The sequence below is a fragment of the Saccharomyces kudriavzevii genome (assembly GCF_947243775.1).
Source record: "Saccharomyces kudriavzevii IFO 1802 strain IFO1802 genome assembly, chromosome: 15".
Taxonomy (NCBI): domain Eukaryota; kingdom Fungi; phylum Ascomycota; class Saccharomycetes; order Saccharomycetales; family Saccharomycetaceae; genus Saccharomyces; species Saccharomyces kudriavzevii.
Window position 1 is genome coordinate 112,482 of NC_079286.1, and position 26,848 is coordinate 139,329.

At 38.0% G+C, this 26,848-nt stretch overlaps 12 protein-coding genes across 12 annotated transcripts; 5 read left to right on the plus strand and 7 right to left on the minus strand.

The window, feature by feature from the left end:
- Positions 1-951: 951 nt before the first annotated feature.
- Positions 952-4,200, plus strand: PKH2 (serine/threonine protein kinase PKH2; the record flags this gene model as incomplete). The annotated part of the gene is made up of 1 exon (XM_056231076.1): positions 952-4,200. The coding sequence occupies one exon, from the start codon at positions 952-954 to the stop codon at positions 4,198-4,200; it is 3,249 nt and encodes a 1,082-aa protein (XP_056084931.1).
- Positions 4,201-4,431: 231 nt separating this feature from the next.
- SDD3 (Sdd3p) lies at positions 4,432-7,548 on the minus strand (the record flags this gene model as incomplete). Its single annotated transcript, XM_056231077.1, has 1 exon — positions 4,432-7,548. The coding sequence occupies one exon, from the start codon at positions 7,546-7,548 to the stop codon at positions 4,432-4,434; it is 3,117 nt and encodes a 1,038-aa protein (XP_056084932.1).
- Positions 7,549-8,260: 712 nt separating this feature from the next.
- WRS1 (tryptophan--tRNA ligase WRS1) lies at positions 8,261-9,562 on the minus strand (the record flags this gene model as incomplete). The annotated part of the gene is made up of 1 exon (XM_056231078.1): positions 8,261-9,562. One exon carries the CDS (start codon positions 9,560-9,562, stop codon positions 8,261-8,263), a length of 1,302 nt encoding a protein of 433 aa, XP_056084933.1.
- A 285-nt stretch (positions 9,563-9,847) lies between these two features.
- Positions 9,848-10,786, minus strand: COQ3 (hexaprenyldihydroxybenzoate methyltransferase; the record flags this gene model as incomplete). Its single annotated transcript, XM_056231079.1, has 1 exon — positions 9,848-10,786. One exon carries the CDS (start codon positions 10,784-10,786, stop codon positions 9,848-9,850), a length of 939 nt encoding a protein of 312 aa, XP_056084934.1.
- Positions 10,787-10,968: 182 nt separating this feature from the next.
- Positions 10,969-13,113, minus strand: HMI1 (ATP-dependent 3'-5' DNA helicase; the record flags this gene model as incomplete). The annotated part of the gene is made up of 1 exon (XM_056231080.1): positions 10,969-13,113. One exon carries the CDS (start codon positions 13,111-13,113, stop codon positions 10,969-10,971), a length of 2,145 nt encoding a protein of 714 aa, XP_056084935.1.
- Positions 13,114-13,335: 222 nt separating this feature from the next.
- RFC4 (replication factor C subunit 4) lies at positions 13,336-14,307 on the minus strand (the record flags this gene model as incomplete). Its single annotated transcript, XM_056231082.1, has 1 exon — positions 13,336-14,307. One exon carries the CDS (start codon positions 14,305-14,307, stop codon positions 13,336-13,338), a length of 972 nt encoding a protein of 323 aa, XP_056084936.1.
- A 262-nt stretch (positions 14,308-14,569) lies between these two features.
- Positions 14,570-15,451, plus strand: TRM10 (tRNA (guanine(9)-N(1))-methyltransferase; the record flags this gene model as incomplete). The annotated part of the gene is made up of 1 exon (XM_056231083.1): positions 14,570-15,451. The coding sequence occupies one exon, from the start codon at positions 14,570-14,572 to the stop codon at positions 15,449-15,451; it is 882 nt and encodes a 293-aa protein (XP_056084937.1).
- A 504-nt stretch (positions 15,452-15,955) lies between these two features.
- Positions 15,956-16,882, plus strand: YPQ1 (cationic amino acid transporter; the record flags this gene model as incomplete). Its single annotated transcript, XM_056231084.1, has 1 exon — positions 15,956-16,882. The coding sequence occupies one exon, from the start codon at positions 15,956-15,958 to the stop codon at positions 16,880-16,882; it is 927 nt and encodes a 308-aa protein (XP_056084938.1).
- A 189-nt stretch (positions 16,883-17,071) lies between these two features.
- On the plus strand, positions 17,072-18,907 carry SPO21 (Spo21p; the record flags this gene model as incomplete). The annotated part of the gene is made up of 1 exon (XM_056231085.1): positions 17,072-18,907. The coding sequence occupies one exon, from the start codon at positions 17,072-17,074 to the stop codon at positions 18,905-18,907; it is 1,836 nt and encodes a 611-aa protein (XP_056084939.1).
- Positions 18,908-19,111: 204 nt separating this feature from the next.
- On the plus strand, positions 19,112-22,006 carry MSH2 (mismatch repair ATPase MSH2; the record flags this gene model as incomplete). Its single annotated transcript, XM_056231086.1, has 1 exon — positions 19,112-22,006. One exon carries the CDS (start codon positions 19,112-19,114, stop codon positions 22,004-22,006), a length of 2,895 nt encoding a protein of 964 aa, XP_056084940.1.
- Positions 22,007-22,122: 116 nt separating this feature from the next.
- Positions 22,123-25,221, minus strand: HAL9 (Hal9p; the record flags this gene model as incomplete). The annotated part of the gene is made up of 1 exon (XM_056231087.1): positions 22,123-25,221. One exon carries the CDS (start codon positions 25,219-25,221, stop codon positions 22,123-22,125), a length of 3,099 nt encoding a protein of 1,032 aa, XP_056084941.1.
- Positions 25,222-25,601: 380 nt separating this feature from the next.
- Positions 25,602-26,435, minus strand: MPD2 (protein disulfide isomerase MPD2; the record flags this gene model as incomplete). The annotated part of the gene is made up of 1 exon (XM_056231088.1): positions 25,602-26,435. One exon carries the CDS (start codon positions 26,433-26,435, stop codon positions 25,602-25,604), a length of 834 nt encoding a protein of 277 aa, XP_056084942.1.
- Positions 26,436-26,848: the final 413 nt, after the last annotated feature.

The following is a 26,848-nucleotide window of genomic DNA, read 5'->3' on the forward strand; positions in this document are numbered from 1 at the left end:
GACCTCTTGACTATATACTCTCATGTCAGCCTTAGCTTTGATTCACCCTTGCATATATCCCCCATTATGTAAATTTTAATGGGGCAAATATCTATATATGTATTATAGCTATTTACGAGGGTCTCTTGTGGGATATGCAGGGTCACACACGGAATGATCTTTTTTTGCCGGACATAGGATACAACTATTATTATATTATTACTTATATCGCCGGTCCGTTGTGTCTGATAATAGTTCTTGTCATTTAAAGAAGCACATTAGAAGTCATTCTGCTATCGTGAGCTTTTGCAGTACGTTGTTCCCTTATTATAAATAGAAGTTTCTATCATGACTGAAATAATCTGGTAGCGATGGCGGTTATCGTTTTGCGCTGCAAAAAAACCCAAGGCCTCAGATACGAAAAGTGCCAGAACCAAGTGTTGCAAGGCTCGAAGAAGATCTGAGATGACTATCGGCAATTGTTCGGCTCAGTGTATTTATTTGGTACGCTATGGGCTTCTGGTTGGCTGAGGAAATTTAGCCGCCCAGTGCAACCGAAGAATAGTCACGTGAAAACTTCGAAATCACATCCGACGAAAGCACTTAGAATAGCTTTCGACGTTTAGCAATAATAACCCCAAATGGAGGCGAGTATTTCTCGGTTCTTTTTGTTTTTTAAGGCGCTATTAGTACACATATTAAAGCTTCACCGTCTACTTCCAAATTGCTTTTTACAGCTGGAGCAGAGAATAGTTTTCACGGCAAACCACTAATATTTTGTCGCCGCCACTTGCCACTTTTGAAACTGATACCAGTGTCCCAAGAGTGATCAGGGGTATTTGAGAACTAAAAACTAGATAAATAGTCGCAAGAGGTTAAGGAAATCTGTCATCTTAATGAACCGAGAAGCCTTCAACCTATATTAAAAAGGAAAGAAATCAGAGTATATCATCTTTTCTTCTCTTCTGCTAAATGTATTTTGATAAGGATAACTCCGCAAGCCCAAGGCCGTTACTGCCAACAGATGAAGAAAAGCTTAACGTCACTCTATTTACAAAAAAGGAGAAACCATTGCAGTTGGACCCGCATTATGACACGAAAGTTACTCCACAAAGAAGTACTTCAAATAGAAATGTTGGTGATTTACTCATGGAAAAACAGAGGAGCGTCAAACCCATGATTCAGAAGGCTTTGACCAACACGGACAACTTTATTGAAATGTACCACGGCAAGCAGAGAAAACGTCTCAATGAGGGTACTATAAAAGAAGTTATGATTGATGACAAAAACGATACAACTGCAGCTAGTGTCAATTGTCATGACAATGGCTATAATTACGATAATAACGATATTAATGACCGGAGAACTATAGATGATATAGCAGGAAGTCCTAGCATAGGAAAAAATGAAAACCAAACAAAGACTGGAAACGACATTACATCTCAACAACCGACTCCATCGAAAGAGACGCCAAAAGTCCAGAAGCATATAATTAAGAAAGGTATCAAGGACTTCAAATTTGGTACTGTAATAGGTGATGGTGCATATTCTACCGTAATACTAGCGACATCAATTGATACCAAAAAAAAATATGCTGCGAAGGTGCTAAACAAGGAATATCTGATACGCCAAAAAAAAGTGAAATATGTTAGCATAGAGAAAACCGCCTTACAAAAATTGAATAATTCCCACAGTGTTGTACGACTGTTCTCTACTTTTCAAGATGAATCAAGCTTATATTTCCTCCTAGAATATGCCCCCAATGGGGACTTTCTCTCTTTGATGAAAAAAAATGGCTCATTAGACGAAAACTGTGCCTGTTACTACGGTGCGCAAATAATAGATGCGATCGATTACTTGCATAGTAACGGTATCATTCATAGAGATATCAAACCAGAAAATATTCTACTAGATGAAGAAATGAGAATCAAGTTGACTGATTTCGGTACTGCAAAATTACTAGACTCCACAGTTAGCAGTACTTCCAAACAAAAATATGATTTGTCAACAAGATCAAAGTCCTTTGTTGGAACCGCGGAATACGTGTCTCCCGAATTATTGAATGATAGTTTCACTGATTATCGTTGCGATATTTGGGCCTTCGGATGTATACTTTTCCAGATGATTGCTGGTAAACCGCCGTTTAAAGCTACCAACGAATATCTGACGTTCCAAAAGGTGATGAAGGTCCAGTATGCCTTTACACCGGGCTTCCCGCTGATCATTAGGGATCTAGTAAAGAAGATCTTAATAAAAAACCTAGATCAGAGATTAACAATAAGCCAGATCAAAGAACACTATTTTTTCAAAGAGGTGAATTTTAAAGATGGTACCCTTTGGTCGAAGATCCCTCCGGAAATCAAGCCGTACAAAATCAACGCAAAATCCATGCAGGCAATACCAGCTGCAAGCGATAAGAAGCAGGCAAAAAAACCGGTTAACACACTCGTCAAAACACACCAGACAGCTCCAAGATCGGTTTCAAGTCCTTCACTAGAAGGATCTGCGTATTCAACTCTATATAATGACAACAACGTCTATGGCTCAAGCGAAAGTGAGATTTCAATGAAGAAGAGACCCACTGATGAAAGAACGGCACAAATCCTTGAAAACGCAAGAAAGGGTATAAGTAATAGGAAAAACCAACCAAGTAGGAGAACTTCAAGTAGTGCTGCTTCGGCTGCCTCGGCGGCCTCGGCTGCTCTGACCAAAAAAGCAATAGAAAGTTTCCCAACTTCTAGCTCAAAGGGTAGCAGATCAAGCTCTCCTGCTACAACGCCAAGGCCAGGATATTTTAGACGTCCTCTGTCTGCAGATAGTAGACCGTCCGTCAGATCTGTGACATCTTCCGCATCTGTTTTATCATCAAAGATTCCAATGTCTCCTTATACTTCTCCAATCTCAACCCCCGCGACACCATATAATTCATACCAAGTGACTCCACCTTCTACAGCAAGACAGCAAGATTATTTTAATAGTGAAACGGCAGCACCTGAGCCTTCTGATGGGCAAGATGCAAAAAAAATTTCTGAATTACCTTTAATGAATAAACGCGATATACATTGGTCTTTTTACCTGAAAAATATCAATGAACATGTACTCAGGGCTGAAAAATTAGATTTTTTGGTCACGAATTCTTATACTTTAGAGAAAAAAATCCTTAAATTAAATGGCTCATTGCTGGATCCTCAATCGATGAGTAAGCCAAGACAGACATTTTTATCTCAAGTTGCCAGGAGTGGCGGAGATGTTACGGGTTTCCGGAGTGATCCAGCTATGATTTCTTGTTCCCAAACTGAAACTGCTTTTTATTTGCAAAACATTATCGATTTGCAACTTTTGGAGGATGATTACCGAATTGAAGGTGGTGAATTATCGAAGTTGCTTACCAACGTGAGTAGAGAAGAAAATGAACATAGTAAAAACAACTTGCCTGAAGACGATGATAAATCGGAGTTGGACGGCAAGGGAAGCTCTGTTTTTTCTGGCAAGTTCAAAAAGTTGTTCCACCCTACTATAGCGACTGAGTCACTCTCTGCATCCGATGACAAAAGCAAGTACTACAAACGAACTATTGTAATGACATCTTTTGGGCGTTGTCTAGTATTTGCCAAGAGAAGACAACCAAATCCACTTACAAACTTGAAGTACGAATTAGAATATGACATTAATTTGCGTCAGCATGGAACTCGAATCAAAGAATTGGTCATTCCCTTAGAAATGGGAACTAATCATATGATCGCAATTCAAACGCCATACAAATCATTTCTCCTGAAGACTGACAAAAGGAGCACAAGCAAACTGTTCACGGTTTTAAAAAAAATACTCAATTCAAACACAAATAAGATCGAGAAACAGTTATTACAGAGGAGTCAAAAAATAACGGAAAGAAGAACATCATCATCTGGAAGAGGAGTGCATATAGATCCAACACCTTCAAAGTGTCCTTCGCCAAAACCCAGGCCACATAGCCAATCTCCATCCATATCAAAGCACAATTCGTTTTCGGAATCAATTAATAGTGCGAAGACAAACAGGTCCAGCAGAATTTTTGATACGTTTATCAGCGCTAAAGAACAAAATTCAAAAAAACATGCTGTCCCAATCGCGTTAACCAGTAAATTAGTTAATGGATTACCAAAAAGACAAGCTGCTGCGGGATTAGGCCTAAACACAGGTACAAATTCCAATAACTCATCATCAAAATCGAAGGGATCGTAATAATCAATTTTTTTTCATAGTATTTTTTTACCAGGGCACATATATACGCTAAAATTATATATAAAGGATTATTTTTTTACGCAAAATCTTCCAATTATCAAGTGGAAGTATATCAGAACGGAAGGAATGCTGAACTTTAAGAAAACATAGAAATATATATCATTTTATATTATTAATGTGCTTTTTTTTAACGTACACTACTTCTGTACTTACAAAGGCCGCTCCCTATACTTACGAATTTTTATCTTTGTCACTTTCAACTTCTTCTTCTTCATCGTCTTCTAGTTCTTCTATTTCGACGGTGAAACCTTGAGTTTCAAGGAATGCTTGAACAGATTCTAATTTACCTGGATGACAGGCCACAAATGCAACACTCTTTGCAGGATTAAACATATTAACAAAATATTTCTGCATGACATTTTGTAAATCCTTTTCACTAACATTTTGTAACCTTTCCAAATACAATTCATTAAAATCATTCCCTCTTTGTAAACAAAATTCATCGGTATATCTAGACAAAGCCGTTTCAAAATATCCGCATTCAATAGTGGCCATTCTATTAATAATACTACTAATAGCACCCTGAATTAACTGCTCATCAAACTTCAAGGCACCAGAGGCATAATCCTGAACAATCTGTTTGCCAGCTTCGTAGCATTTGATAACATCAGCACCGCGGTAAATGTTGAATCCCCAAGAATTTATTTCACATAATTTTAACATACCGGCACCATAAGCCAATCCGGCACCGCGAATTCCCTTCCAAAACGGGCCTTCAACGCACTGTAAGTATTCAGAAGCCAATGAAACAATTGCGTATTCGGGGTCGTGGTAGTCCAGATTAAACGGAATAGATGTTATTAGATTCATATAAGCAGATTCTGAGGCAGGAGTCGTTATTATGAACGCCCTTTCACTAGGCCTCTCACAGATTGACGAAATGGAACTCAAGGCTCTGGGAGCTGGTGGGATTTTAACCTTTTCAACGGGATGCTCAATATTCAAGGACTTAATCAAGGGATTCCATGGCTCATAAATATCAGTGATCTTTGAAATATCACCGAGGACCAAAATGTGAAACTTGTTGAAATTCGACCTTAATTGCCTTCTCATTATTTCTATTCTTGGTAGGATTTCTTTCTCAAAATTTCCATTCTCAATCTCTTCCAAGATTTCTTGCAATTTCGTTTCAACAAACAATGGATCAGTGGATTTTTTCAGCGATCTTGCTGAATACAGGTTTCTATTAGTTAGGGAATCCAGCATAACGCTACCTTCTCTTTTCCATTCAACAATAGAATTCAGATAATTCTCTAGGAGGATACGAACGCGCTTTTCATCGAAAACAATATCGAATAAGCAATGCTTGATCCATTGCACAGATTGAGAGTAACCGCCAGCTTTACATTGGATTCTAAAATCAATCAAATCGGGACAGGAACCTTGCAAACCTTGACTAATTTGTGCGTCAACAGTCTCTGATTTCAACTTGGCAACAACTTCTTCATATGAAAGTATTGTTTCAACATTGTTCTCTTGATCAAATATCTTCATTGGCATAGAAAATAACTCATCAAATAAATTATAGTATGGTAACAGCGAAGTATCTTTTATGGAGGTAGAATTGACCAAACAATGCAGCTCTATAAACTGGGATGGGAAATGATTTAGATGAATGAAAAAAGGAAAGTTGTTTGGCCTCTTTTCTAGGATTTCTTTGGTCATCGGGTCATTGAGATCGTTATTCTTATATGAATTAACAATTGCAATACTCTTCGTATTGACAAACTGAACACTTTTTGAGGGATTGTGGATTTCAAATTTTTGTAACAAAGACTTCGGAATGGGTTTATCATTAATGTTTTTTGCATCATTTAACTTGGTTAACAACTCCAGCCTCCTATTTTCATCGAATTCAACTTCCCTTTGCTTGATCAAATTCAATCTTTCTGTTTCTATACGCTCATACATTTGGGCACTCGGTTTAGCCGTGACAATAATCGGCTTATTGTCCACAAATATTTTTTTCAATAATGATTCCCATTTTTGCTGGGGCCATTGTGATAAAGAGTCAAAATCACTTAAATTCTCAAGGGAGGAAACCAATGAAGAACCGTCTTCATGACCGTAAATGTAATCGGTGATTACAGCGGTAGACAAAGCGCTCTCACCATTTTTTTCATTATTTAGTAAGTATTCCCATTTGGTGTTTTCGACCACTTGTTTTACTCTTGGTAAATCAATTTTATGGTTCTTCAAAATCTCTAATACCTTATTCTTCGTTACAATTACCTTTTCTGAGGGAACACCTTGAATGCGCAAGTTGATTATGGTTCTCATAAAATCATCCGTCCAATATTCAGTAGAATTCGCCATGGGGTCGTCAATTTCAACGAGCTCCCTGGTAAAAATAGCTAATGCTGACTCAGTAAAATAATCTAACAGTACAGAAACTGCTAAATCACTACGGAAATCAGTATAGGGCATACCAATCCAAGAAAAAAATAAATCGCTTTGGCTTTCATCAAGTTCAGGGAATTCCACAGTGGATTCGGTTACTTTATCTCTGAATTGCGGTATATGTGATAGCTTGGTATCCAAGAATGGCCTTTTCTTTGGAACATCAGATGGAATTTCCGGCAATGTATCGTCCCATTTTTCCATGACAGTCAGTAGTTCATCTGTTGGAACGTTACCACAAACAATGATACAAAGATTATCAGAAGAATACAAAGATTCATGAAATTTCCTGATTTCTTCATTGGTTAAGGTTCTCAAATTTTTGGTTAAGCCACCAGTTTCTGACCGATAACCACTTCCTTCAGGGAACATTAAACGTTGCTTTTCTAAAGCTGAAACATACCAACTTTGGGTTTCGATGGCTTCCATCTCACTAAAAACCACACCTTTATCACTCAAATTTTCCGGATCGATATGGTATACCTCAGTTAAGCAAGCCTCATCAGTTAAAGTTGGATGTAAAATATGATCTAGATAAGTAGGTAGCAATTTAGAAAAGCCCTTCCAGCCAGCACTGGCCAGGGTATAGACGGTTTGATCAGTATCAGTCCAGGCGTTGGTAATGGACATAGACAAATTTCCAGCTGTATCCAATAAACCTTTATATGGATAAGATTTAGAGCCCATGAAGATCAAGTGCTCCAAAGTATGTGGAGCGCCCGAGTCATTTGGGCATTCTGTAGGGACAGCAAAATATCCGTGAACCAATGTGGAGGTCTTGTGATTTATGTGTACCAGTTGCAATTTGGTCCGTTCCGAGATGTACTTAGTTATATGGTATTGTGGAACATAATCTGGTTGAAACGATACGATTTTTCTAAACCCCATTGTGAGGATTCGACAAGTTGTGTTGAAGTTACGTATAACTGGTCTTTGCGCCGCTTGCTGGAACACTTTCAATCTTATACAAAGTAATTGCTCCTACTGCTTCTCACTTTTCCTTTGTTGTTTCAAGCCTTTTTGCCACATCTGTAAACTTCCAAATGAAAAATTTACAATATGCAATACTTGAGAAATACGAAAGAAGATATGAGGATATTCAGAAATATCAAGGGCGCGCATATACATATACATATTCAGATAAGTTAAACGAGTTTCTCTTCCATAGGAGGGTCTAATCTCCTTCAGAAGTCTAACGTCTAAAAGTTCGTAAAGGATATCATCATAAAAGTATACAACACCATATAACAAGATACATCACGCAATATAAGCACAGTGCAGTTCATGGTCTGCTCACCTGAGCTAAAAATTCCACCCTGCCAGTGCTGGTATGCGAGCTTACTTACTTCCCGATACTGAAATGAATCTGTTGAAACAGTTGCAGTGGTAAAAGATGGCCCTCTTTTATATGTCGTGAAAAAATTTTCTCATCTAAAAAAAAAAAAAAAAAAATCACGATTAATTTTTTACCCAGTCACAAAAATGATGGGATTAGAGGCCATTGCAAAGCTAATATCTTGATTGCTCTATTTTTTTTATATTAGACTACATCTTCAGGTTCTATATCACTGTATATAACAGGGCAGACTGGGCGTAACGCTTATTTCTTCTTTTCTTGCTTTGCCTTTGGTTTGGGTGCCACTAGTCTTTCTTTTTCGCCCCAGACCAACTTGTGTGGTACCATGAATTTGTTCAAAGTCTCTTCGTCTACTTGGGCTCTACGTTCTTGGAAAGCCTTGACAAATACTTGAAGAGTTTCAATACATAGCTTCTTCATTTCACCGGACAACAGTTCACCGGCTGTATATTTGTCATAACATTCTTTTAGGAAAGCATCGTCGTCTTTGAAAAATGACAAGTATTGGTATGCAACGTCGACATCGGGGTTACCACCCAATTCTCTATGTAGATCGGCGGATACTTGACCACCGCTGAATGCGTACTTATTGATTTTCTTTTGGATTTGCTTTGGTGTATCGGTCATGAAAATGGCAGTGGTGTCATCAGAGGCTGACATCTTGGTGGTGGAACCTTGCAAAGCTGGAAAAAACCTGGAATGCAGTAATGCGGGCTTAGAGTATTTTAATTTATCTGCTACGTCCCTACAGACCCTGAAGTATGGATCTTGGTCAATGGCACATGGAATCAAACATGGTGTCTTATCAGGCAAACCTAAAACATCAGGAAATGAGCTTGGGAATGCGGTAGCAATTTGGATGGATGCGAAATGGAACTTACCAATACAATCGGAGTCGTTGAATCCGAAAACGGCCTTTGCAGTAGATCCTGTAATTTGTCTGGAGACTCTGACGACAGTTTCGTAAAACGCACCACCCATATATTGTAAATCAGAGAAGATAAAAGTGTTCTTTGGATCAAACCCAACGGCAATTATATCCTTGGCATTTTCCCGGGCAAAATTCTTGACGTCGTTGATCGTTAGCTTGTGTTTGAATAAAAACTTTTCGTCATCAGTCAACTCAATGACTAATGGTACGTCGAACACCTCTTGTAACCACTTCGTGAACACGAATGGGATCATATGACCCAGGTGCATGGAATCACTCGAGGGACCTCTACCAGTGTACAGGAAAAAGGGCTTTCCCTGCTCGTAAAGATCTAGAATTTTGGTGAAATCACGCTCACTGAAAAATAAACCCTTTCGCATAAAATGGTGTGGTTCACGGCCAGTCACCTGTTGAAATCTTTTCAACGTCTCTTCATTAACTGGTTTGGTACCGAACTGTTTGATCAGCTTATCGTAATCGATATTTTGAGCTCTACCTTGTTCATCAACACCACCTTCCACATCCCAAGGTGTGACAACTTGTTCTTTAACGTCGGCGGTTTTTAGTTCGGATACTTGTTGGGTGATTTTCTCCACACTCTCGTCGTTGCTCATCCTTAACTTATACCTGACGCTGTACCTTATTTCCTTATTGCTTTTATTTCAAAAACCTAAATGAATGGAAAAAATTTTCAGCGTTTTTAATCTTTTTTTTTTTCAATTATAAACGGTAAGGATGTATTACGGAAGTAAAATAATATCCTGAACACCTGTAAATGGGTGAGATACTGGATAAACTCATGAGTCATACTATTGTTCTCGTCTTATGATTTACTTAAAAAAAGTTTCTATATCTAAGAAAATATTTACAGCAAAAACGCCTTACGTTGACCTATGTTTTCATTCTAGTCTTTGTATAGCCATGAAGTAATTACCGACATCCGAGCAGTCGTGTTCGACCCACCCTCGCAATGGAAGGTACATGGTTCCCTTTAGGTCTAGTAATCGGAATTGGCCACTGTAGTTATCATTGAACCAGGCAATAATTTCTTTCGAATTGATGTATTTGCTCAAATGGTGTGTTCCCTTTGGAACAACCTTTAAGACGTTCTCCCCCATGTAAATGGTAGTGAACCACGAGATAAGATCTCTGTTGATGGTGCTTAAGAAGAGTACCCCGTTGTCGGGACTCAACCTCGTCCAACAGTGCCTTAAAATTTCACTGGGTACGTCCACGTGCTCAAGCATTTCCATACAAGTAATAATATTGAATTGTCCAGTGACATCTTCTAATGCCTTGCATTCATAACTGAGCTTCCTCTCGAGCATAGGGTCTTTCTTGGAATGCTCTTTTGCAACCATAATACACTCATGAGTCAAATCAATTCCTTGAACACTTTTCACCCATTTGAGTCTCGCTAGTGATTCGCTCAAGATGCCGCCACCACATCCAACGTCCAGGACGCTCATTCCCGGTCTTTCATCCAGACTGCTCTCTATACTCTCTTGTATCTCACGTTGAATATTATCACACACATACTCGGGTAAAAACTCTTTGTAGTTGAATGCAGGGACAAATATCTCAGGATCCTGAATTTTGACCTGGTTTCTTATCGTTCTTTGTACAAAATCCAATCTGGCAAGATTCATTTTGTGTAAAATTCTCTGCGATCCGTTGGTGTCCCACCACGTGGGGGCCAGCTCCCGGAAATGCTTCACTTCATCTTCTGATGCATCTGTGCTCTTATGCCTTGTTTGGGCCCCGACTGTAATCCTCGAACAAAGACCCAGATTCTTCCAAACACGAACGGGCCTTAATAGTCCAGACCTCAGCAACATAATAAATCCTAGAATGCTGTCTTACTTCCTGTTCCCTCTCTTTGACTTTGCACAGATATGGCTTATTTTGACATCCCTCTTTTTGAACAAAGAAAATGAAAGAAAAAAGGGCTTGAATACTTTTAACGACTTCCTAATATGTATAAGGATTGTAATACACGTAAAAGTAGGTAAAAAGTCTTTTATATACGTCTGAAGACGCTTTTACATCTGTTTATTGAAGAATATGCTCTATAAAATCCAAAGTTTGTGCGCAATTGATTGTATCGACGTATACTGTAATCGTGCGTCATCTTAGCGCCTGAGGCAGATCGATTCAAGTCCCTCCTGTAGTAGTCCCAAAAGAATTCGTTAGACATTATAGATTTTGAATAAGACGGTGGTTTAGTGACTAGACTCTGATGCTTCATGTTGCACATATACAACAAATTTCTTGCCCTAGTCATACCGACGTAAAGGGAATTTGTGTCCATGGGGAAATTGGACACGCTCCCATTTGTCAGAAATACTATAGGAAACTCTAACCCTTTGGCAGAATGAATCGTTGATAGCTTTATAGTTCCCGGGCCGGCGGTTTGCAATGTCTGTTTAGCTTGATGGAAAGTCATTGTTTGATCGAAATATGTCTCTAAAAACCATTTAACAAAGGAAATACTTGGTGGTTTATTCAACTTTGACACTTTCATCACTTGAGCCATTTCTTGCAAATGTGATTTAAATTCTGATGATGACTGGGAGTCGCTCATTGATTGGAAATACATGGGATTTAGGTTCAAGTTATTTATTATTTCAGAAATCTTTTCTATAAGTTCCAAAGGATCCTCCAATTGGTGAATTTGGTCACTTTCGATCATTTCGTATAAATTAGATGTATAATTTTCAATTTTCTTCTTAATGGAGAAACCCAGTGGCCATTCGAAATTGGGAACCATGGTTATGTATTTCCAAATCGATAGATTCTTCAAGCCGCAAGCCTTATATAAAGCTTGTATTGAAGCATCACCAACCCCCTTGATAGCACTCATTGTGACTAGTAGGCTGAAATCACTTTGCCATTTGTCACTCGTGTTGAACCCGTGGCTATGCTTCTCGTCGGACGCTAGAGAACACACTTTCAAGATATCTAAGAGAAACTGGATTCGTAGGTCGTCCATCCAATCGGGCTGACTCTTCAATTTTTGAAAAGGAATACCGTATTTCTTCAAGACACTGGCTAATTTTGTCAAATGTGAATTTGTTCTTGATAAAATAGCAATATCTGAAAATTTTGCCGAGGAGCAAACTAATTGAGTAATTTTATCAATTATAAATTCAGATTCTGCAACTAAGTCATCAAATGACACTAATTGAGGTGAAACACCACATGGTAGCTTGCGAACCAGTTCTGGTGGTGTTTCGTCAGTATCATCAAGGACCGGTTTCTCTGTTGGCGGAAGATTAATAACTTTTGACGCTAAAGAGATGATTTCAGGAGTAGATCTAAAATTATCAAACAGCTTCAAAGTAGTGGTAGAGAATCTTGGATGTAGATTGTCTAGTTGCAACATGATCTGCCTGTTACATCCCAAGAACTCGTAAATACTTTGATTCGTATCTCCAAACATGATAAGCTGTTTCCCTTTGCAAATTGTGGTAATCAAAGGTGATAAGCTTGGATAAAGATCCTGAAATTCATCGATAAGAACAACCTTATATTTTTTTTGGAGATCCTGAGTGAAAGAGGATGAGGCATCTGCATGAGAACAATCGAGCTCTAGATATTTTTTTGCACGAATAATCAAATCATCATTAGTCATCACTTTACAGTTATCCATTAATTCAACCAATTTCTCAATAACGGAGTTAGCATCCCTTGCCACAATATTGCTGCTCCTATTGCCATTTAGCTTGTAATCCTTGATAACCTTTTCTAGTTCTTTATACGATTTAAAATAGTGCGGAGTTCTCTTGGACGGCGGCAACAACTTCATCAGTCCCCTCCAGCCTATTTCCTCTATGATGTTTACCATTCCTTCATTCTCCACAACGATTCTATTTGCTAATCCATGGATGGTATAACATCCAATCTGACTCACTATTTCCCTGCTTGTATGTGAGTATTCAAACACGGATAACAAATTCTCTATGATATTATCGACTGCTTTGTTTGTTAGCGAAAATATCAGTATTTCGTCGGGCTTAATATTCTCCACAGTGACTAAATGTAATACTTTATATAGTAACGTTAGTGTTTTTCCTGAGCCTGGGCCCGCAGTGACTTTTAACGTAGATGCTGGTTCATACGGCTTGTTTACTACTTTCCATTGCGACGGTGTTAGCTTATCCATTTGTCTTCAATGCACGAACTTGTTGCGCCTTCCTTATATTTGGATATTTTTTTTCATGACAATGTAGGTTCTTGTTGTGAGCTATAAGTTTTGATCATCAACTTTTAAGCTTTAATGATACAAAAAAAAAGACATATGACACACATGACAATGAAAAGAAAACAAGAACAAAAATTTGGATGATGCGCTCAATATGAAAGTTATAGTATTTGTATAAATAGATTAGGCCTTAGTATTTAGTCTATGAATCTTGGCTAACATACCAGCTAATTGTAAGTACGTTCCGACACCCTCCAGAATTCTCATGTGGGTCAGACCTATTTCTTTAATCATTTCTAACCTAACTGATTCTTTAACTTGCGTTAGATTTTTGGTAACACGAAAGGATGTTGTAACAATATCAATTGAGGAATAACCTTTTTTCCAAAGATCCGTTCTCAAGATTTGAATTGAATCGTCTAGATTTGTGGCCAATAGCATCTTCTTCACTATTAGAGGGTGTGGAGAATCAACAATCCTGAAGACATTATCTGCGTTCACTAGATCATGCCCCGCAACTGTACTTTGCAGGTTGTTTATTGCCTGTCTCATGTCACCTTCTGCAGTGAAAATGATTGCTTCTAAACCGTCATTAGTATATTTCACATCTTCTAATTTTATAATCTCTAAAAGACGTTTCAAGACATCTTCATCTGATAGTTTAGAATACCTCAGAATTGCACATCTACTTTGCAACGGTTCGATGATTTTGTTTGATTGATTACAAGCAAACGCAAACCTTGTAGAATTTGAATACAGCTCCATAGTCCTTCTCAATGCTTGCTGAGCACCCGCTGTCATGGAGTCCGCTTCATCAAGAATGATGATCTTATGTCTTCCCTGGGGCAGATGCAATTTTTTTTGGGCGAAATGTTTTATTTGGTTTCTGACGACATCAATACCTCTATCGTCTGAAGCATTCAATTCCAACACACCATCAGCATAGGAATTGCCTAGCAATTCATGAGCAAGACAGTGAACCGAGGTGGTCTTACCTATACCTGGCATACCCGATATGATCATGTGGGGCATATTACCATCTTTAGCGATTTGCTGGAGCCTATCAATGGTCTCCTTATTACCGACTATATCAGATAAAACTTTAGGACGGTATTTCTCCACCCATGGAAGTTGCAAGGTCAAAATCTTGGACATTATGAAGGACTCTTTGTTATCTTCTGGATGTTCTCATTAATGTTACGATGTACCATGAAAGGTATACAGATGCTTCTGTCATACTACATAGGTATTGTACATAATTAGGTTTCCATCTTTTTCCCAAGAAAAAAAATCGCGTTTAAGCTAATAGTGGGTGATGTGACAATGAAAAATTTTCATTGTCTTTGAAACACGATGAGTGCTGTAGCTTGTACCTTGCAAACAAGCAACTAAGAGTCAGGTCTGTGGGGAGAACGACATGTCCGATGATATAACAGATCAAAGCGAAGAATTGGTGAATAGAACACCACCTTTACCACCAGTACCAGAAGGCATGTCCAAAAAGCAGTGGAAGAAAATGTGTAAAAGACAAAGATGGGAAGAAAACAAATCGAAATACAATGCCGAACGTCGTGTGAAGAAGAAGAGACTTCGCCACGAGAGAAGCGCGAAGATTCAAGAGTACATTGATAGGGGAGAAGATGTCCCTCAGGAGCTTGTCAGAGAGCCTCGAGTTAATGTAAATCAAATTGACTCGGGGATCGAGATCATACTTGACTGTTCCTTTGACGAACTGATGAATGATAAGGAGATAGTCAGCTTGTCCAACCAGGTTACTAGGGCATATTCCGCCAATAGAAGGGCCAGCCATTTCGCAGAAATCAAAGTGGCGCCATTCGATAAAAGACTAAAGGAACGATTCGAAACCACTCTGAAAAATACAAACTATGAAAAATGGAACCATTTTAAATTTTTATTGGACGACAAAATTATGTATGGAGATGAGCACATAGGTAAGGACAACATAGTGTACTTAACCGCCGATACGGACGAAAAACTAGAGAAGCTGGAACCGGGGATGCGATACATTGTCGGTGGCATTGTAGACAAGAATCGTTATAAAGATTTGTGCCTAAACAAGGCCCAAAAAATGGGCATTCCCACGCGAAGATTGCCCATTGATGAATACATCAACCTAGAAGGCAGAAGAGTGCTGACAACGACGCATGTTGTACAGCTCATGTTGAAATACTTCGACGGGCATGACTGGAAGAACGCCTTTGAAACTGTTTTACCGCCCAGAAAGCTGGATGCAGAAACGGCGTCCCTGGCGGCTGCACCAGCGACAGAAGACGTATAAATAGCCGCCAATGTAGTATTATTAGTAATAGTAGTTAGAATAATTTTTAAACTGTAACTGGACGTCGTGGTTGTCTCTCACATACACGCCACTGGTACCTCTCGTCCTGAACAATTGCTTCTCTCGTACATCAACATTGTTTGGATATTAGCCGCCTAAACTAGCCCGGCACTGTTTCACGTCCTTTTCTTTTTCTTAGCGGAAATAAACGAGTATTACTGCCTCAGGATTACTTCCAAAGTACAGCCCCATAGTAGCGTACATGCCTCCCACTTCCTCTCCTTCTTTGACGTTGTTTATCCATTATTCTCTGCAATTGATATTTCTTTGTTTTTCGCTCCTTAGAATGACTCTTTCCTCTTATTACCCGGCCTGCAATTTTTTTTTTTCACACGCTCTTTTAATTCCCTACGTAATTTACTCATCCTTGCGATGCTATTGCACTGGCAATGAAGCAACTTAGTACAAAATAAAGAGCCACTATCCCGCCGAATCTTACCAAGCATGCAATTAATACCGGTTGAATTGAGTAAAGAGACTCTGAGTGGAATCTCTGGATCCATCTCGATCTCGTGCTGGATCATTGTGTTTGTCCCTCAGATTTATGAGAACTTTTATAGGAAGTCGTCCGATGGATTGTCGCTCTTATTCGTGATTCTGTGGCTAGCTGGTGACGTTTTTAACCTTATGGGTGCAGTTATGCAGCATCTATTGTCTACCATGATCATTCTTGCCGCTTACTACACCGTAGCAGATATCATTTTGCTCGGCCAATGTCTTTGGTACGATAATGAGGAAAAACCAGCAGTGGACCCTATCCATCTTTCTCCAGCCAATCCAATAAATGAAAATGTTCTAACTGATGTTTTCAACGAACAGCAGCCCCTTTTGAATCCTCAAGGCCGGCCAAACCGTATTGATGAAGAAATGGCTACCCCTTCGTCCAACGATGACGTTGCTGATGATAATCTACGTGAAGTCAATTCAAGAAATTTGGTGAAAGACATTTGTATTGTTGCAGGCGTAGTGTTCGTGGGCATAATTTCATGGTACGTAACCTACTGTCTGAACCACACACAGCCACCTCCAACGGAGGATCCACCTCTCCCTGTTCCTGAATTGCAAATCAACTGGATGGCGCAAATTTTCGGTTACTTAAGTGCCGTGTTGTATTTAGGTTCGAGGATTCCTCAAATATTACTGAACTACAAAAGAAAATCTTGTGAGGGCATCAGCTTCCTGTTTTTTCTGTTTGCCTGCTTGGGTAACACCACATTTATCTTCTCCGTTGTTATCATTTCTCTGGATTGGAAGTATCTAATTTTGAATGCCTCCTGGTTGGTTGGCAGTTCGGGTACTTTATTCATGGATTTCGTCATATTTTCACAGTTTTTTACTTATAAAAAGAACAAGAAATTTATACTAAATTAACGTATTTTATCTAATATCTATTTATTACAATTTTGATGTCTCATCTTCTTTTCTTTTTTTTTTCTTTTCTCCCTCTGTCACACCTTTCTTGCGTCACAAAAAAAAAAATATAAAATAATATGCCATTTTCAAACAAAATAACATTACTTAAGCGTATGAAAGATCTATCGGGAATCCTAAGCTGCTGGTATGAGTATATTAGACGTACCAAACATGGAAGGGACTTCAACAATGACGGTTACCTCACATAGTTCGGAAGACTCCAGTTGTATCTCAAACCACGAACAGGATGTCGACACTCATAACGAAAGCAATACGAGTGGGATGGAAAACAATAAAATTTCCAAAAGAAAATGGATGAAAGAGTTTTTCAAGCTTTCCAAATCCCCAGCTACAAGAAGCAACCAGAGTTTAAGTTCCATGAAAAGTAACCAAAGTTTGATTTCAATGAAGAGTGGCAATAATGGCAATAGTTCTACTAATGACTGTTCTTTTACTTGTGACAACAGTTATTTCTCTGCGGGTTTGAGCCGTTCTAATAGTGTGAAAGAGTTGAAATTAGATCCATCTGCAAATCAAAGATCGAAGAACAATATGTCTTCCGTAGCGCCTTCTTCTATGCCACCACAGACAACTACCTCTTCATCATCATCATCATCATCTTCTTCTTCTTATGACTCTATAAAGAAAAATGACAATAGTATTAGATTACAAAATAATAACCATCCTAGATTTAACAAAGAAGTCCCACAAAGCAGGGAAAGTTCAAACGTGATTTCTGCGTCCGTCATGAGCCAATACAATGTCGATACTCAAGCAACGGCTATAATGAGCGACGTACAAAAGCAATACGAAGCACAGCAGATGACATCACTGTTCATAAACGAGGCTTTATTGATTGATCCAAACGGGAAAGTTTCAGAGGTTATAAGATCAATTTTCAAAGAAATCGGCTACAAATATGATGACTTCAGTGATGTTCCGGTTTCTCAATTAATACAGGAAATGTATCAATTAGTTAAGAAAACTTCCAATGCTAGAAGAACGAAATTGACAGCTTATGCTTCCAAACTGAAAGAGAAGGAGATGCAAGTAAAAAGCCAGAACGAGAAAATTCTCAAACTAGAAACGACAAACAAAGCATATAAGACCAAATACAAGGAAATATCTCTGGAAAATAAAAAAATAAAAGAGGCATTCAAAGAACTAGACAATGAATCATATGATCATGATGAAGAATTATTAAAGAAGTACAAATATACTAAAGAAACTTTAGACAGGGTTAACAGAGAACAGCAGCTAGTCGATGATCAAAACGAGTTTTTGAAAAAAAGTGTTAATGAACTGCAAAATGAGGTTAATGCCGCTAACTTCAAGTTTTCCTTATTTAAGGAGAAATATGCTAACTTAGCTGATAGCATTACTGAATTGAACACCTCCACAAAAAAAAGGGAGGCCCTGGGGGAGAATCTAACTTTTGAATGCAATGAACTGAAGGAAATATGTCTGAAGTATAAAAAAAACATTGAAAACATATCGAATACCAACAGGAATTTGCAAAATTCATTTCAAAATGAAAGAAAAAAAGTTCTAGATTTGAGAAACGAGAGAAATTTGTTGAAAAAGGAAATTCTATTAATTGAGTGTCATGGTTCATATTCCCTACTCCTTGTATCTAATATTCTAGCATGTTATCGGTTCCTACTGCCAAGCGAAACCATTATTGAAACTGAAGCTTTGATAAGGGAATTGCTGAATATGAATAACTCTTTATCAAATCACGTATCTTCTTCTGACCAGTCTCCTGCCGAGTTTTCAAAAAGCTTAGAATCAAAATGTATAGAGTTTGAGGAAAAGCTACTCTATTTTTACCAAGAAGTTGTGACAAAAAAAATTACTGATATCATTTACAAGTGCTTCATCACCTACTATAAGAAAAGCAGGCAAAACGAACCAAAACCCAGCCAAACCTCTAACACACCGTACAAACAAAGCCAGAGACAAGTTCCGTACTCCATCAAATGAACCTATACAGCTACTAATTCTTCTATAATCCTTAATATTCTACATATACATACATGAAAAAAAAAACGCGAAAATGTCTCATTTTTTAGGCGTTCTATAAAAAGTGAAAGTTAGAAAAGCTTTGTAGTAACATCATGTTTGGATATGAAATTGTGAAAACTATTGACGATCTGTTGGACGCACTAGAATCTCAGAAGAACAAATATGTCCTCTACTAGACCAGAATTGAAATTTTCTGATGTGTCGGAAGAAAGAAACTTCTACAAGAAATACGTAGGCTTACCGAAAGAGCCATCAAAGACTATCAGGTTGGTGGATAAAGGCGAATATTATACAGTGATAGGCTCAGATGCGATTTTTGTTGCAGATTCCGTATATCACACTCAATCTGTTTTGAAGAATTGTCAACTGGATCCTATAACAGCAAAAAAATTTGATGAACCCAGTAAATATGTAACTGTTTCTTTGCAAGTTCTTGCCACTCTGTTGAAACTATGCTTGTTGGATTTAGGTTACAAGGTTGAGATCTATGATAGGAGTTGGAAACTAATCAAAAGCGCATCTCCGGGGAATATTGAGCAAGTTAGTGAATTAATGAATATGAATATAGATTCCAGTATCGTCATTGCAAGTTTAAAAGTTCAATGGAATTCCCAAGATGGAAACTGTGTTATTGGAATTGCATTTATTGATACTACTGCTTACAAGGTTGGCATGCTTGATATTGTCGATAATGAAGTATACTCAAACTTAGAGAGTTTCTTAATTCAGTTGGGCGTCAAGGAATGTTTGGTGCAAGATCTCACTTCAAATCCAAACTCTAATACCGAAATACAGAAAGTAATCAACGTACTCGATCGTTGTGAGTGTGTCGTTACATTATTGAGAAACACAGAATTTTCTGAAAAGGACGTTGAATTGGATTTAATCAAGCTATTGGGTGATGATTTGGCTTTATCATTGCCTCAAAAATACTCCAAACTGTCTATGGGTGCATGCAACGCGTTGATTGGCTATTTGCAATTATTATCAGAACAAGATCAAGTCGGAAAGTATGAACTGGTTGAACATAGATTGAAGGAGTTTATGAAATTGGACGCTTCTGCCATTAAAGCTCTTAATCTCTTCCCGCAAGGTCCCCAAAATCCATTTGGAAGTAATACTTTAGCTGTCTCCGGGTTCACGAATGCAGGTAATACCGGTAAGATAACTTCTCTTTTCCACTTACTAAACCATTGTAGGACAAATGCTGGTGTTCGACTTTTAAATGAATGGTTGAAGCAGCCATTGACCAACATTGACGAAATCACCAAGAGGCATGATTTGGTTGACTATCTAATTGACCAAATTGAATTGAGACAGATGCTTACCACCGACTTTTTACCTATGATTCCAGATATTCGTAGATTAACCAAAAAATTAAATAAAAGGGGAAGCTTAGAGGATGTCTTAAAAATTTATCAGTTCAGTAAGAAAATACCCGAAATTGTTAACCTTTTCAATTCGTTCCTAGAGGAAGGAAGTCTTGCTGAATCTTTAAAGGAATTAGTCTGTTCCACTTGGTTGGCTCCTCTAAGTCACCACGTCGAACCTCTGTCTAAATTCGAAGAAATGGTTGAAACTACTGTCGACTTGGATGCTTATGAGGAAAATAATGAATTTATGATCAAGATCGAGTTTAATGAAGAATTGGCTAAGATAAGAAATAAATTAGATGCGTTGCGTGAGGAAATTCATTCCATTCACTTAGATTCTGCTGAAGATTTGGGATTCGATCCAGACAAAAAATTGAAGTTGGAAAATCATCACTTACATGGTTGGTGTATGAGGTTAACACGTAACGACGCGAAAGAATTGCGCAAACATAAAAAGTACATTGAGTTGTCAACAGTGAAAGCAGGCATCTTTTTCAGTACCAAGCAGCTAAAGTCAATTGCCAACGAAACAAATATTCTTCAAAAGGAGTATGATAAGCAACAATCGGCTTTAGTTAGAGAAATTATAAATATCACTTTAACATACACACCAGTTTTTGAGAAATTATCTCTAGTCTTAGCTCACTTAGATGTGATATCCTCCTTTGCCCATACCTCATCATATGCACCAATACCATATATCAGACCCAAATTACATCCGATGGATTCGGAAAGAAAAACACACCTCGTAAACTCCCGTCATCCAGTACTGGAAATGCAAGATGACATAAGTTTCATATCTAACGATGTCACATTAGAAAGCGGTAAGGGCGATTTCTTAATCATAACGGGCCCAAACATGGGGGGTAAATCAACCTACATTAGACAAGTCGGTGTTATTTCTCTGATGGCTCAGATTGGTTGTTTCGTGCCCTGTGAAGAAGCTGAAATTGCAATAGTGGACGCAATTCTTTGTAGAGTCGGTGCAGGTGATTCTCAACTAAAAGGTGTGTCCACATTTATGGTCGAAATTTTGGAAACTGCATCTATATTGAAAAATGCCAGTAAAAATTCTTTAATTATCGTTGATGAACTGGGGCGCGGTACAAGCACTTATGATGGGTTTGGTCTAGCTTGGGCCATTGCAGAACATATTGCAGATAAAATCGGATGTTTTGCCTTATTCGCAACCCATTTTCACGAATTAACAGAACTTTCTGAGAAATTGCCCAATGTTAAAAATATGCACGTTGTGGCGCATATTGAAAAGAATTCAAACGAACAAAAACATGATGATGAGGACATCACATTATTATATAAAGTTGAGCCTGGTATTTCAGATCAATCGTTTGGGATCCATGTTGCAGAAGTTGTTCAATTTCCAGAAAAAATTGTTAAAATGGCCAAACGTAAGGCGAATGAACTGGACGATTTGAAGACCACTAATGAAGATTTGAAAAAAGCTAAATTGTCATTACAGGAGGTCAACGAAGGTAATATTCGCTTAAAAGCTTTACTAAAAGAATGGATTCGAAAAGTAAAGGAGGAGGGTTTGGATGATCCGAGCAAAATTTCTGAAGAAACTGCTCAGCACAAAATACAAGAACTGTTGCGTACTATAGCAAGTGAATCGGAAAACGAAAATGATAACTACTTGAAGTACATAAAGACCTTATTATTATAACAAAAATACAGCGACATTTCAAGCGTATGTGAATAGATAGGATATAGTTACAGAGAGTACATAAAAAAGATATCGTTAGAAGAGAATACCGAACATAACTTTCATTTTTTTTAAAGCTATTCATAATCCCTGAAGGTGTTTACGAAGGAATAATCTCTGTCGTAGATCAATTTTCCTAACGGCAACAGCGTGCTAAAGGCTTCGAAATCCTTCCTTATTTCAATATTCTCATTCGAATCAGTTTTCTCCGCAGTGTCTAGATCAGCAGAAAGAGCATCTGCGGTATCAGAACTATGGATGGGGTAAACTAGACTAGTTGAGTCGGATCGAATTGGATACAGGGATGAGTCATCTGCTATTCCTTTCTTTCTTGAAAGGGGAGATAGATCTCCAATATTAGAGATTGGAGAGTGAGATTTTAACATTTTCAAAATGTCAACAGACAATTCACCAAATAAATTTATTGGGGCCTCTTCTACAAAATCTTCTGCACTAATATCGTTCGTATTGAGTTCATCATCAGCAAGTCCAGCTTCGTTGTCTTTCTGTAAAGTATGGAAAGAGCCGTATGATTTCAAACTCATAATTAATTGATCAACGGTCTCATCCTTAATTTTCCTCGAATGCGTAATAATTTTCGCAATTATTTCTTCGTAAGGTTTAGGATTAAATTCGGACATGGAATCGTTGACCTCATGATAACGTTGCAAAACATATTTCAAAAAATGGCTGTAAAACACTATTAAAGTATTCCATTTAACATTATCAAACATCAACTGCTCCTCATTTTCACCCAATAGATGATCATATGATTTTTCTAGCAGTACGATAATTTCTTTCACTTCACATCTTTTTTTTGGATTGTTAATATTATCCACAACGAAAAAAAAGAGGACAAACACAGCGGTAGAGAATTGATACATAATCTCGTTATACATATGTGCTTGGTAATCAATGCCTTGGAAAAGTTGTAACATCTCTTTAGTAGCTTTCAAGTATTGACTCGAAAACAGCTTGAATATCTGTGGGATATCATGGCGGGAGCCTTTATATAATCGTTTGTTATCAATGATCAGGGATGTTGTCAGCATACTTAAAATCACTATGGAATAGAGTGCCCTAAAATGGCAATGCAGAACACGACAGCAGGCAATTTCAAAACTTAAAGCGGGATTTTCCTGAGATTTTTGAGCGTATAGCACTGAGAAGTACTGTTTATAGCTTTTGAGTTTCATACTGACGTGTAAATTGTCTCTCCAACTGTTCAAAGAATCGTTGAGATCAACAATTTTATCGAGCATTGCATCGAATGAGAGATCTAAAGTACTTCTAACAGCGAAACAAGTAGAATATATTTTACTCTCGATGTTGACTAACTTTGAAACATAATAGGATATGAAAAGGGATATATGCTGGCAAAAATTCGCAACTACATTCAATGCAGAGTTAACATCAGTGATTTTACTAAGGTCTTCCTTCTTATCAATAAGATCGGGTAAAATGTCATATTTTATCACCTCATAATAATTCTGATCTGTAAGCATATCCATATCTTGTTCTCCTACGATGGGGGGTCTGGATAGCATTAATGAATACAGTTTATCTGTGCAAAAGCAATGCCACCACATACTCCTTCTCCTTATGGCTTCTTCAAAGTCTAAGGACTTGTAAGAGGACTTCCTATTTAACTCCATGTCAACCGCCAATCTAATAGCAGTTCCCAAAATACAATTTGCCAGCTCGGTGTCGTAAGTGACCTGAAAATACCTATTCAGTAGTAGTAAAGCTTGTAGTGTTCTTGTACCTGAACATATTGTAGACAACTTGTGATAATAATACATTGCATTTAACAAAGCAACATTCTCGATCATTTTTAACTCCCGAGAGGTTGGGTCGTATCTGTCTTTTCGTAGATATTTCGAATCACCTCGTGTAATCGATTGAGTTGCTGATGCCCCAGAACACAGACATACATTTAACAATAAGTGTTCAGGATATGTGAGTCTTTCGGCACTTTCGCTATAGTATTTCTCCGCTAAATCTAAGCATTCCTTTAAGGATATTATACCAGTTACAGAAGACAATAAAGTTGCGTGAAAATTTTCCAGAAGCCTCTTCGCTTGTTGTTTCGGAGGTAATGAGTATAATATTATTTCACTTGAGAAGAAAGCTGGAGATGATAAATCCATGAATTTTTTCATCTGAGTGGCGTACCATTTCAAAGATATGCTTAATATTTCACTAATTGGGGAAAGAAATTCTTCATTGGAAACTTTTGCTCCTAAAGTGTGCTTGAACCAATAAAGTTTCTGGGCGGTTAACAAAGCCGTAGAGTAGATCTTTCTTTTTGGTTTGGGCAAACTACTCTTTTCTTTATGTTTGTCCTCTTGCTTCCTGACCACCTTATCCAACAACCACTCAAATCTAGCCACGCTATCGATGATATAAGACATTTTCCTGTCTAACTTTTCTATTTTTGAGTTCATTTTTCGGTTAAGGTTGTTTTGGACACCAGAAATTTTATTGATAATATTACTTTCCAGGGACGCACCGCTATTGAAAGACTCAAACCTCCCATTATCATTGTTGCCTGGAAGAGAAGAACTTGCGTAACTGGAAACATTGTTTTGAGATTGAGGTGACTTCTCCGATGCTAAATGCTGTTTGATCTCTAGTTTTCTTTTTTTCTGAAGAATTTCATCACGGTGTTTGAAAGTGCAAACCGACTGAAACTTAACACAGTTTGAGCACTTATCTGTTTGTGGATCTACTTCATCACATCTAATTTTCCTTTTTCGACAATGATCACAGGCCTTTGATACGCGTTTTTTTGAATTTTTGCCAGAAGCACCTAGATCATTACTATTAGTACTTTCCACCATTGTGCTGACGCCTCGTTGTTGTTGTGTCTGGATTTGGGACTGTTGCTCCATTGATGGGTACATAGTGTTGGGATAGGCCACGTTCATTAAAGTATTCGAACCTGCCGCATTGTTCGACGCAATTGGATTATCTCTGTTAGATATTGTCACCAGCTGATCCGGTACTGGTATCGACCACATTTGAGCTTCAGGAACAAGACGTATATTGTTCTGTTGATGATTTAGGTTTGAAATATCACTTCTACCTACATTTTCATTATTAAACACTGCATTCACGTTATTTGGCGAGTTTGAAAATCCACTCGGACCGTAATCTCCACCATGACTCTCCATTTTCCTGGTATTTAGAATGCAAAGAAAGGAGTATCAAAATATCTGGGCTTAACTATAGTGTAGTTAAGCTTACAAAGCTATCCTAAGTTGTTATCAATTTAAAGGATTTTATGCGAAGCCATTCCATGTACGTAATTGTAAGTTGATTCGCATCCAGACAGGGTAAGAGAAGATTCTTCAACAGATGAGATAATAAGAATATTGATATGTGGCAATATTTGGAGCATACAAAGAATTTGAACAATATTATATCCAGTGTGGCTTGCGTGCATTATTCGGTACGTATATGTACATAAAGATATACTAGCATCTCATGGTAAAGGGGTCACTCCCATCAGTAGTCGGGCTTCACTTAACAAAAGGCAAAAAAAGCTGTCTGCTTAGAGTTCGTCATGAATGTTTGTAGAATGTAACCGATCTTCCATGTGCGATAGTAATTTCAATTGCAAACGGATGATTTTCAGTTTGTCCTTGATGTCTTCACTTGAGTCATCCATATTCCGCCTCACTAAACTTTCTAATCTCTGCCTTTCCTTTCTCAAACTATCCACGTCTTCATACAGTTCAGATAGAGTCGTATGGTAGTATTCTTTACCAGCCCTACATAGAACCTGTTGGGAAGGCAATTCGTCACCGCAGTTTGCGGAATCATCAAAGATATGCTCAATCAATCTGTTTTCTGCGTCCGTGCTTCTCACAGCGTCGATAAAGTTGCTTATGCTCTTTATGTTCCGGCTGCCTTCAAAACGAACAATCCTGGCTGGATCTAGTTGATATTTAGGATTATGGAACCATGTCTTTATTCTTTGCCATAACCTTTCATGGAACTTCATAGAGGCCCAATCCAGCTTGGGAAGAACCAAGGGTTTTGTGCGAGGTTTCACTAGTTCAATGATGGGAAATCCTGGCAAGTCGGTACATAAGGTCGGCCCGAATACTTCACAATTAACTTCAAGGAAGTTAATTGCGGTGTCCTCCTCATTAACTTTCTTGGCGTATAACTCACTAAGTTCTTCGTACACGGGAGCCAGTGTCTTGCAATGATGGCACCAAGAGGTGTAGTACTTAATCATTGTGTATGAATTGTTTCTATTGCATATGTCGAAGTATTGCTCAATTGACTTGACCATTACGACTTCATCACTGTAGGCGAGCGCTTGTAAAATGAGGCTGCAGACAGACCAAACAGATAGTAAAAAGCCGTATAAATTCATCTTCCAGTATTGTTTTACTTCCCAAATGTACTTGTCCCTGTTCGGTGCTTTTTTCTTGGTTCAGAAACAGTAGCTGAATTTTTGATTATTATTCTTCGCCCTTTAAATCATTGCCCTTGAAGATACAAAAATGATCGAAAAGAGCAAAGTAGAAATACTTTTGAACCAAAACAAATTCTGCTCAAGCAGTGCCTGTCTTTCTGCTGTCATTCAAAGCCTTTATATAAATACGAATTCTGTTCTTTTTAAGATCAAAATTCGTGGGATAATTGCAAAGAATATTTATGTAATTAACAAAACAGTATAGAGCAAGTCTCCACAACAATGTCATTGTAAGAACTTCTTCCATTTTTTTGGAATGGAACGTTGTTCATTTTCATGTCAAGATAGCTAGCATCGCTGTTGCTATTAGT